The sequence below is a fragment of the Hypomesus transpacificus genome, chromosome 6 (assembly GCF_021917145.1).
Source record: "Hypomesus transpacificus isolate Combined female chromosome 6, fHypTra1, whole genome shotgun sequence".
In the NCBI taxonomy this organism is placed as follows: domain Eukaryota; kingdom Metazoa; phylum Chordata; class Actinopteri; order Osmeriformes; family Osmeridae; genus Hypomesus; species Hypomesus transpacificus.
The window spans coordinates 2,732,425-2,744,765 of NC_061065.1; the positions used below are offsets into that span (position 1 = coordinate 2,732,425).

A 12,341-nucleotide genomic window follows, 5' to 3' on the forward strand; every position below is an offset into this window, starting at 1 on the left:
GACTGCTTTGTGTTTTGAATGAGTGCATTCTTACATGATTTCACACGTTTCTTCTCCTCTAGATTGTGTTTCTCTTGGGTTTGTTAGCTTGAGATTAGAAAGATCCTCTTTATTTATGAATCAGCTTTTTGACAAAAAATTGGGGTTGGCTATGAGACATTGTTACGGTCGTCGTTGTCTAGGGGGTATATTGGCTACAACCAGAGGCTACTCTAAACCGCGCCCGGCCCCGACAGGTGGAAAGTGACAAGGAAAAGACTGGAACACCCCTTTCAAGTAGACTCCCACCCCGGTCTCCAGGACAGCCCAAGCCGCCGTTCGGTTCGGCGGACAGCTCGCTCGCGGTTAGTCGGGTTGATCAGGTTTATATCGATGTTCCATACATCAAGCACGGCGTGTGCCACAACAAGACGGGTCAGCAGGAGTGGGAAACAGAAAACCCAGGGAGACAACCGGTCGCGTCGATGGTGACACTCTCCAAACCACTCTCAGGTTCCCCCCTTCTTCAAAGTTCAAAAACACTAAACTCCTCCCCTTAATTACCCTGGCCCCAATCAGGACACCGTTCCACTCCCCTTTCCAATCACCACCATGTGCAACGCCACCGCGCCACTAAAGTGTTATATTTAAAAGTTACTTCGAGACAGGACAATAAACCTCCCTCTCACCCTGCCACTAGGCGTGCGTGTAACATACATCAATTTTAAAAAGCTATAGATAAGAGCACAGAAATAAGATAAAGGATAATACAATACAACAACAGTTATTTTTTTACTCTGTATTACCTGTTCACAGGAGCTAGTGTATTTTTACCTCATGCTTTTGACCATGTACTGCACTTTCCATTCAGGATTAAAGGATTAAATTGTTGCTGCATTTGACCATTTGATCAGTATTTCCATCTACCGTAAGTAGTCAGGTTGGTGAATAATAAAATAATTTTTAGGAGTAACATTAGTGTTCTTGTTAAAGTGAAATTAGCCACAAGTACTGTGTGATAGGCAATGCAATAAATATGGTAATTGTGGAACAGTTTATAATTACACACATTCAAATTGTGTGCGCAATGCATTTAATTATAATAATAATAGGATAATACATACCATCGAGACAGCGTCTCTCCAACCGTGTGAAAGAACATAGTGTTGCTTAGTTTAGCACACATACAATCACAGGCTCCACAACATGCTGAAGTTGCATAGTAAGCACATGTTGTTTATTCATCTACCCAATCCACATTATTTAATTGCATTGTAACAAGATCACTGTAATCTAAATGTTTTACTTGTACAGGTGAATTTTTTTTTGCGAATGCTACGTGTAGAATGAGATCAACTCCATGTGGCATTCAGCATTCCCATATCATTCACAAAAATACAGATGGGATGAAGGTACGTTGTTTAATGAGTATGTTTGATGCATGCGCTGTTGATTTCATTACTTGATATCCGTTGCTTTTGAATTCCTAAGAGGGAACCCTGGAGTTCAGTGAGGACAGTCCATGATCGGACTCCAAACCCTCCCATTACAAAACAACAGCTCCTTAACTGTCCTCAAAGCACAGAAGTGCGCTTCTGATCTTGTAGTTTGGCACAGTCCCTAAAGTGCTGTCCCTGGGTCCTTCTCTCTCTCTCTTTCTCTCTTTGCATCAGTGACTCAGATTCATGCTCTCTTCCCAAATTGACATAATGGCTTCCTCTGGAGCCTATCTGCATGGCCCCAACCAAGGAAGAGTTAGGAATCACCCACTGGAAGTTGCAAGGGAGAAGTTCCCCTGGTCTTCCCATAGTTTTGTGAATAACAGCCACTACTCCGAGTCCATTGCACACGTCCATTAGCCTGGCTGCCAGCCCAACTTATCCCCGCCCACAAATACATTTGGTCGGGAAGTTGGGTCTGGAGGGGCTCGATTGCGGAAAACCTATATCTGAACAGGAGCTGTTCGGACCAATTAAATTGTCAGGGCGGGCTTTATACGATGATGGACAGATGATCAACAGTAACGTAATCAACAACGTCACCAAAGAGCGCTTGGGTTGAATTTGTTTTCAACAAACAACATATTACGTTGCTCTGATTGGTTGTAGGTCTATCCAATTGAGCAAAGAGGCATTTGTTTTACAAGCTCGGTTGACACACGCCCCATAGTCATAGCCCAACGGAGAGTTTTCAGACTCAAATTCTGACTAGAATTATGAGTATGACAACGTCAGGCTACACGTCCATTGTAATAACACCTCTGCCAAGAACGAAAATATCTTGATCATTTCATTGGTAGAGTACATTAGGGCTGGGCGATAAATCGATATAAAAATAACAATCAAAGTAATGACTTCCCTCGAGAAAGATATCGTAACATTAATTCATTTTCAATAATATCGATAATGTAGATAAAGAATAATTAGGAACAGCAGTCCATTTAATTTCTGTGATGCAGCAGGAAGTTGCGGAAAAATTGTAGCCTACGCTCACTAAAATATACTGAACACCTTGAGTGGAGTAGCTAATGTTAACCACGGAAAATTAGGCCGAATCCCAATACACCCCCTTCCCCTTACCCCTTCCCCTTAGTTTTGCGCGTTCCCGTGAGAGCTAGTGGTGTCCCAATACTCTTTTGGAGCTAGGGGAAGGGCTAAGACTAAGGGCTATACACCCCTTAAAACCAAGTAAGATCGGGAGCTTACTTGAAACCTAGGGCTATGTGAAAACTGCGCGACCGGCAACAATGGCGACCAAATCATCCAGAGAGTCCGACAAATGTTATATTATCGGCTTAATTAATTGATAAAAAAATTATGATAGTCTTGTTTTGTGTTATATACAGTCATGAACATATATATTTGCAACCATTTTCCTAATTGAAACGTTTCTAAAAATCGCTAGTTTGGTACGTTAATGTTACAGTTCTGAATTGCACAACAGTCCCGCATTTCTTTGCCTAGCATGTCTACAGTTCTAAGTAAACTCCATTAGCAGCGAATTTCGTTTAATATCAGTGCATAACGCTACTTGCTTTGGAGACATCGATACGTGCTAGATGACGTACCTGTAACCAAGTGGCGTCCCATTTCCTAGGGCTATGTAGCCCTTACCCCTTACTTTCGAGGGCCAAGGGGAAGGGGTAAGTTAAGGGGAAGGGGGAAGGGGTAAGGGGGAGTATTGGGATTCGGCCTTAGTCTTATTGCCGTAAACAGTGGCAGCGATAGCCATGGCGAGGGAGCAACTTCCAATGAAGAAATTATTGATAAAAAGGGTTCATCTTCTTCAGTTATTTGGAAGTTGTTTGGCTTTTTGAAATCCGACAAAGAGTAGAGCAATGTTCGGTTCAAATTGGTGTAGTAAACAAACAGGTGGCTACCAAGTCTGGTAATATGACAAACTGCAAAAGTGGACTTCTTCTTGACCTCGACCTACGGTCTCGGTTAACAAACGTTTTAACAAATCCCTGCTTACAAAGGTGTTGGTCTCTGTCGAAAAGTCCATATTTGTTTTTTAATATAATATAACAACACGTAGGAAAATCCCAAATCAAACACGACGAATCTGCAGTAGTGATGTGTCGTTCGTGAACGATTCGTTCATTTTGAACGAATCCTTTCAAGGACTCGGGAGTAACGAGTCCTCTCAAAGAGTGATTCGTTCATTTTCTCGTGGCTGCGCATCGGGACTGTTGCATAGGCTCGTCCAAGTAAACAGACATTTTTCGTTCATTTCCCGACTCGGTCTTCGGGTACGAGTCTTTGAATCATTTTTCACGTGACCTGCATAGGCTCTGTACTGGTAGCTAGAGGAAACAAACGATTAGTTAATTTCCCGATTCAGTCTTTCTACGAGTCTTCGGATAATTTTTCACGTGACCCGCATTGTATTTTTTAGTAGAGGAAACAGTTTCCTCATTCCCTTTCGCGTGGCCGCTGTTTTAGTAGGGCGTGAATGATGTTCGTTAGTGCAGTGTAATTGTTTGCCGTGATAATTAAATGCTAGTGTGATAATAAATGACCAAATCATACAAACTGTCATGATACATAATTTTAATGGAGGAATTTCATTTGAAATAGTATCTGCTGGTGCACATGTCATGCACTAACTTACATGAAAATATGATACGTGTTTGCAGTGGACGTATAGCCCCCCCCCCCCCCCCCCCCCCCGTTGAAATGAACGAATGACTCGAAAAAAGATTTGTTCATTTTACTGAATGAGATTCAAAGAACCGAATCAGTAAAATTATCCGAACATCCCATCACTAATCTGGAGCAGACGCCATGTTGTCAACATCTCCAAGGCAACCGCTTGCTAGGTCCATAAATCGTTTGCGGATTTCTTAGATTGTCTCTGGACCAATAAGAACAGCGTATTGGTCCAATTAAAATACTAATATATAAGAAACCTTTTTTACCACCTGAGGCAAAATCATTCGTTGGAACATGCAGAAAGTATGTCAATAATTTTTTACCCATATCGCCCAGCCCTAGAGTAGGCTACATCTGTATACATACCGACATTGGGTCCACTTCAGTGTTTGACAAGAAATGGAGATTGCTGCATATCCTTCTCTACATATTATATTTGCATAATATTGATTCCTGTTCCTGGGATCATGAAAGGTTGCAGTTATGCCATTGATTTATTGATACATTGATGAATTTGATGCATGTAGGAGTTTGATTGACAGTTCAATGATTTATGTAGGGCTCAGTCTGGGTGCAATCTGGTTGACCTGGATATCGAAGAACAAGCTATTTTTATCACGGCTCGTGGTGATCACCTTAATACTGGACAGCTCCACTAACAGAGTGAAGGGGGGGGGCCTACTGTGGGTCCAACACACAGTAAGCATATTTGGAATTTCTGCAGACTGTGCTATGATTTCAAATAAAATGTCTTGAGACATGATTAAGCCAGTGATGCAACAGGAAAACGAGCAAGTGTTTTGTGAATAATTTAGCATTAGGGGAGTAGAGAGTGGTGCTTTCTGAACAAATTCTTATCACTTTTCTCTACTGAGGAGTGGTCAAAATGACCACACCTCAACTACTTCGGTAAGACATGAGACTAATGGATATATTTTGCCACCGAAGCAATCTTAAGATAAACTTTCTCTTTATATTAATTTTGACAAAGAATGTGCATTTGGTCCAGTCTGGATAATATATGACATAAACAGATTTGAATGAGTATGTTTTGGAAAACGTCTGCATTTGGGAATGAGGGGTGGAAAGCTCAGTAAGTGGGAGCACATGGAAAATAAGTCACTTCTATACTCCCAAATGGGAGGAGAAACGAGGCTTTGGTTAGCAGCATAGTGAAGTGTTGTGTTCAGATTAGATCTCTAACAGGACTGGTGAAGGAATTGATTAAAATAGATACTAGCTCTGTTGTTTGTGTGGTGTCTGTTAGCCTAATGTTGACTTGTACTTCAGATCTTTGACTGTAGTAAAATTGGAAATATGGAAACTGGAAGAAAACACTGCTGGTGAACATAGGTTCCATTATCCGAGTCTTTTATGTAGCTATAATCCTCATCATGTAATGCATTTGCTTGCTCATACAATCCGTTTACAGGAGAGATTGGGCCCACATTTTATAAAATCACGTGGAATAATAACAACTGCAGCTGTGGCAGTACAATTAAGCAAACTTTACATTTAGAGCATAATTCTGGTTATATTATATGGACGTTACAACAGGTAAATCGTTGTTCCAACTTTAGAATTTCGAGAACTGCGACGCAAATCTCACAGACGTAAAACCATACACAAAATACGCGGGTGCCTGCACACACACGCGCGCGTGGCGGAAGATGGGGGCTGACACATGAAAGGGGTGGTGCTGAACGAACAGCTCCAAGAGAAACATTTACGCCTCGACAAATAAAGTCATCAGTGATCTCTCGGCGTGCCACTGTTTCTCTCAGTAGAGACAGCCTAGCCATGAACCAGCCAAGTTTTCCATCCTCCAAATCTGAGTTTAAACTTTTGGAAAACATCTACTCACCCCGACCATGAAGAGACAAAACGTGAGGACCCTTGCCCTCATCATCTGCACGTTCACGTACTTGTTAGTTGGCGCGGCTGTTTTCGATGCTTTGGAATCTCAAAAAGAGAAGGCTCAGAAGATTAAACTGGATGAAAGAAAACTCGATCTTATGGACAAGTACAATCTGACTAAAGAAAACTTCACTGAACTTGAGGGGGTTGTATTGCAGCTCAAGCCCCACAAAGGCGGGGTACAGTGGAAATTTGCTGGGTCTTTCTACTTCGCTATCACAGTGATCACGACAATAGGTAAGGTCATCCCATGTGACACAACTCTTTATGAATGTTGTTGTTTATAACATATTCTACCACGATGCTGTTGTGTAGGCAATGATAATAATGGTTGTGTATGCCTTCAGTGAACATGGTAGGAAGCTTTATCTTAAACCAAGGATATTAAGATCGGACTTGTCAAATATAACAGTTAAATTGGTTATGGAAGAATTTCGATAAAATTCTATATTAAAGACGATTTTTTCGGAGTTAAACTGTTTGTAGAGCCTGGATGGAGTTCACACACGTAAATAACGAGAACAACCCGTTTTATAAAGAGACAGAAGCACAAACATTCATCTTGTATGGACCAACGCTTGCTGGACAACCAGTTTAGACAAAGTAAATATGAACATGAGCAGTTGTCATCATAATCATTTCCAAGCGACGACAGGAACAATTGCTGCAGGGTTTTGTTCCATAAAATGACTCAGCCGAAGCAGCACGAACTTATTTTCTTATACTAAATATCACTATAGTTTAACCAGGGGAACATTTGATAAAAGATTCCAGTAACGCCACAAGTATAATTATAAAAGAGATTCTAATTTTGGGTCATTTACATTTCCTTCTGCCAGTAGCCCTATGTGAGAAAAATATAGCTGAACGATATTTAGGTGGATTTTCAGTTTCCTGTCAGCTGTAAATTTGCACTTCAGAAGTGCAGAGCAGGCAGTCTGGAAGATGACAGCGCCATGGGGGACTGGATGAGGCCATCCTAGTCATTTGCATAGCATTTTTAGCCTTTCTATTCTGGATATGAAGGTATGCAGAGGGTAGGAATACACAGCATCAAGATGCACCACACTCGCAACTTCTCTTGTTATCTTTAGTCGTCCTTTAGTCGTTCATAGCCTCGTACCCTAAAACTGCCTTCTAATCCCATAGTCTATCTTCAGTCGTTCCCTCAAATTTAGTCCCCCACCCAACCTAGTGCCTTACTGGCACACGATCACACCCCCATTCTCACACCTGTCCCCACCTCCCATCTGGATTGGGGACTGGTGACCGTTATTGCTGATGACCTAAGGTGTATCCCTGTCACATGCAGGCCACTAATTGCACCCTAACCTGATCTAGGTGGCTGTAACCACATTCTGTAATTGTGAGCCCACTGTGTTTGGCTTTTCACTCTACCATTAACTATTGATGACACCAAACACCAGACCTGTTCTGTTCCACTGGTCTCCCTGCACACACAGGCAGCATTCAGGATGATGTAAACATGTGCACACACACACATCAACACACACATGCACATATACACACACAGTCCTGATTTCCTGAGCAACACAGCCATAAAACATTTGCCAACCAGAAGACCTCCTAAACCTCTGCTCATCATAAAAGGATGGTCTACAATTCAAGCCTAATTCCAGCTAATATACTTTGTCCAAAACCTGACTCAGCTTTCAATAAGACCATCTAGTGTTTGGTAAAAAAAAAAATGCAGCCTGTGTGCACTTTTGAAACATGATGCCTTTGACAGAATTCTATGACGTTTCAGCAAAAGCTTTGACAGGAACACAGATGGATTTAGCGATTACAAAAATCTAGGAGTAAACTGGCCAAAATAGTTGTTAAACTACTGAGTAAACCTTTGTGATATCTCCAAAGACATTTATAGGGATGTTAACATCATTTCCAACTAGAGAAAGACTCAATTTCCATAAAAACGTAACCTTTGTGATCTATGGTATTTCACCACTGCATTAAACGGCCTCGACAGCCTGAATACAACTGGTCCCAGTGAGCACTAATAACTCAGCCTAAATGGCTGTCTAAAGAAGAGGAGGGAGAGATGGTTGCAATCAGCAATCACTCTCCACATACTGAGAGGGGGAGGTGTCCATTTACTTACCATCTCCTGGGAAAGATTGTTTCGATCATGGAAGGAATGTCGCAAACGGAGAATAAATAAGCATAAAGCTGAAAAGTGCCTTACGAGTTGCTGGATCACTGGGGTTTTTGGCATGGGGGCCGTTGTGATAAACTCTGGGGGAACTTTCACATCTGAGCCTCCCTCGGCCAAAGGGCCCTACCAGCCTGCTGTTCCCACGTCACAAAGCACCATCTTAGCGCTGACCGTATTGGGGCCTACAGTCCATCATGTCAGGCTGGAGACTTAACACATGGTGTCCATTTGCACTGAACATTGAAAGAGACAGATGGTTACAAGAGCTCTGCTGCTTTTTCTCCCCCTTGTTTTTGTTTTGGATGATAGGTCTCACCTGCGACTATGTCTATGATATAATTCAAAACAGGATTCAAGGCGAGAACAAATCAAATTTTAGCCTGGTTGTCTGGTCAAGGCAGCTGGCTCGTTTTATTTATTTGGTGCATACAGAACTGTTACAACAAAGTTTTATGAATAATTGCATTAGCTTAATTTGGAGTGAAAGAATTGACCTAAAACATAAGGCGCATCTCTCGAGGTAAGCCTTAGTTATTCTAACCCCTGACCTTTTGTGTTGTCTTCAAATCAAATACCACGAACAACAAACTCATAATTACTCATGTACACATCTTAAAGGGTCATTTATCTTCACAGAGCACAGTATGCCAGGATTGCACGTAAAAAGGCGCTGAAGGCAGCGCTTTTTTCTGAAAAAATAAGTCAAGTGTGAACACGGCCTAACGTCTAAAAAGTGAACAATTTGTTTTTTTTACTCTTAACATTGTCATAACATTTCAGAAGCTTGTGCCTCAAATGTTTTTTTTGTGGAAACCAGTTTATGAATATTAACGTTACAACACACGTCCCCCCCCCAATATTTGATCATACTGTATGATTATGGGACACGTCCCCCCCCCCATATTTGATCATACTGTATAATTATGCGGCCAATTTCGATGTGACTAGAAGTACCTCTTTCTGCAGCTCCGAAAATATCAAATCCCGACCGGTCCATTTTCCAAATCCAGTCGATTTGCCACGAAATACTTTAGCTACAGGTTGAGATTGTGACTAGTACTCTTACCAAAGGATGGACGTATGTTCTCTGTTTATTTCAATCTTAATCATAGAATAATACAAATAATGATCATTTGTTAAAACATTTTTATAATTAGCAAGTGATGGTGACAAGTTCATGATTGGATTAGTTTACAATTACATTTACATGTATGCATTTAGCAGACGCTTTTATCCAAAGCGACTTCCAAGAGAGAGCTTTACAAAAGAGCATAGGTCAGTGATCATAACAACGAGGTAGTCCCAAACATTGCAAGCAGCTAAAATGAAGCATACATTGTGAAAAACTAAACAAGTGCCAAGGGAAGACCCATAAGAGCATGCAGTTATACAAGTTATAAATTAAAATAACATGAACCCCAAAAAGTGCAAGACTGTACCTGTAGAAGAACAATCAACAGTAAAATATTTCACAGCGAATACAAGAGTTAACTTCGGTATTATGAGCTCTTGAGTGTCAGTTCAATGTCTCAGACTCCAAAGACCTACCTTTATCTTACAGAAGCCGCCTGAGGAGGATTTTTCTTTAGGATATGAATTTAAACAGTCATGTTCTCCCGTCAAAAACAATTTGTATCCTTAATGAAGACATGAGCTGCATTTATGTTGCGATAAGCGCAAAATAACATCTTCCAAATTACAATGTTTGTTAGAATATCAATAGTGCCTCACATAAATGTATGCCTGTACAGTATGTGTCAAATATAACATTAAATGACTTATTATATTACATGTTAAATCCTCACTAATTACTCAAGCGTTACCTTGTCATCCCGCAGGAACACTAGTGATGTGGACCATTATTTAAAAGTGACAAACATGTTAACTCCTCACTAACTACTCAAGCGTTATCTTGTCATCCCGCAGTAACTGTGATCTGCACCATTATTTCTAAGTGAAAAACATGTTAACACCTCACTAACATGTCACCCTGCAATAACTACAACATAAAACAAACGCAGTGATTGGGTCTAATATTTTTTTTTATTATATGCACTGGAAGATTTCCATGAAATCGTAAAAGAAAATCCTTTATTATGCAAAAATACACATTGGCATAAAAGAATAAAGCACTTTGTAAAATATGTGTGAATTTAACATTCTTTGGCACAACGATGAAACCTATGATTTAAACAAAAAATCTGTATTTTGAAATGAAACATTCAACAAATTCAACAAACTGTGATGAAAAAAGTGAGTCAAACATAATTGCTAAATCAGTAATAAGTTAGGCTACATGGCTAACCCTAACCCAAACCAACATATAGGCCTACTAACTTTATAATGAGTCGAGCATTGGCCACTACTCCGAAATACAACAGCAACGCAATTCCAAAGGGATGAAAATTATGAAGGAAGAAAAAACAAATGGCAGGACTAACTTGCTAGATAAGCCAATTCAGAGAACAGGAACGTGTCCCAAAACGCTAGGTACAGTTGTTGCTAGCTATAAGCCAGGCTAGCTGTTGGCTAGCTTGTAAAACGTCCCATTCATACAAGCAGTATAGCATTGCAATCGAAATTGGCGCTAATTCTACAATTCGAAATTCTAGTGAAATTCACCTAGTTGTTATCAAAGGGATTATGTTAGCCAAATACTGGATATTTACCATCTATAGAAATGTATAACCATAACCCTAACCCAAATGTCTGTCTGATTTCGCGCTCCAATCTCACTCATTGACGGTGTGGTGCACCAGAGTACAAAGGTACAGTGGCCCTGAAGTGCAAATGACACCCACTAACATGAAAGCATCCCCCAAATGAAAACACTCCCCCCGAATACTAGTCAACTCCCCCAAATACGAGTCAACTCCCCCCAAATAGGATGACATGCTTACCTCCCCCCAATACAAAGGTACGCTAATCCAAATGGGAAACGACATTACATGAACTCAAAAACAATTTACATTAACTCAAAATGGAAATGGTTGGTACTGGTACTACAGTTCGTCGCTGAATGGATGCAGTAATTAACAAGAAATAAGAAATTGATCGACATAGGTACAAAATGCAATTGATTTGATTCACTTTAGCTTTGCGCCGCCATCTTACCTACCTACTCGGCCTTAGAAATGCCTGCAATATGCCTGCTTTTTCCCTCTGTTTCGGTGAAGATCATCTCAGTGAATTCTGCTCAGGTCGAGGAGGACAGCCTTTAAGAGAGAACACGATTCTCCATTGATCTGTCGCATCAGAAATTTGATTTGGATCACGAAAGTCTTGCAATTTGAGTGAGAATGTGTCGCCCGCATAGTAGTAGGCGGCAGCCATGCCTTGGTCCCCCGGTTTTGACGTTGGCCTCAGAGTCAGATTCGGGCGCTCACTGGCAGTGTTCACAATGTTGTATTTCACTGTTTACCTCATTTTACCTCGAAACTACTTCCGTTTATCAGCAGTTTGTGAAAAAGAGGCTAGTTTTACAACAGCGACTTTGGATGTAAACTACTTTAACATGTTAGCTGATTAGCCAATATGAGTGAGATATGTATACAGTTACATTAACAAACCTCTTGCTTGTGAAGTATTTCGTCTTAAATACGAAGGGAACACATCACATTAACAATTCTAAAATGCTTGACACCCCAAATGTTGTCTTTTTTTGTCAAGCGTCCCTGAAGCTCAGATTCCGAGTCAAGTTCCATGAAGCGTTGCAGTGAATGGTTGCAGGCACTCATCGGACTTAAACTCAAATATCTCAAATGTCCCAACTGGAAAATTTTAGCGGTTTCACAGTCCTGTAGAGGACATTTTTCTGAACAGATTGACATCAAGTTAAGGTTGTGGCATTAAAGTTCAGGTTAGTAGCCAAGGGTGTAAAGACCACTCGGCTAATTACAGACGTCTTAAACTGTTAAAACGCCAGTGGCACATTCGGGACGGTATTCACACAGGCATTGGATCAATCCTAGTTTTCGGGCCTACTAGCTCGAATGTTTTTAGATGTTTATCTGCTACAAATGAATGAGTTGTCTAAAAAATGAGTTGGAACAAAATACCACTATTAAGTGTGCCCTTTGCGCCCCTCCCCCCACCTGTCTGGGCCAGGCTGCTAC

General features: G+C 40.8%; 1 protein-coding gene across 1 annotated transcript in view; it reads left to right on the forward strand.

Moving 5' to 3' along the window:
• Positions 1 to 5,900: 5,900 nt before the first annotated feature.
• The window catches only part of kcnk3a (potassium channel, subfamily K, member 3a), a 54,014-nt gene continuing 47,573 nt past the window's right edge, over positions 5,901 to 12,341 (forward strand). Inside the window, exon 1 of the mRNA XM_047021744.1 lies at positions 5,901 to 6,287. Coding sequence (XP_046877700.1) covers positions 6,005 to 6,287 — 283 coding nt within the window. The 5' untranslated portion in view covers positions 5,901 to 6,004. The remainder of the gene's footprint in view (positions 6,288 to 12,341) is intronic.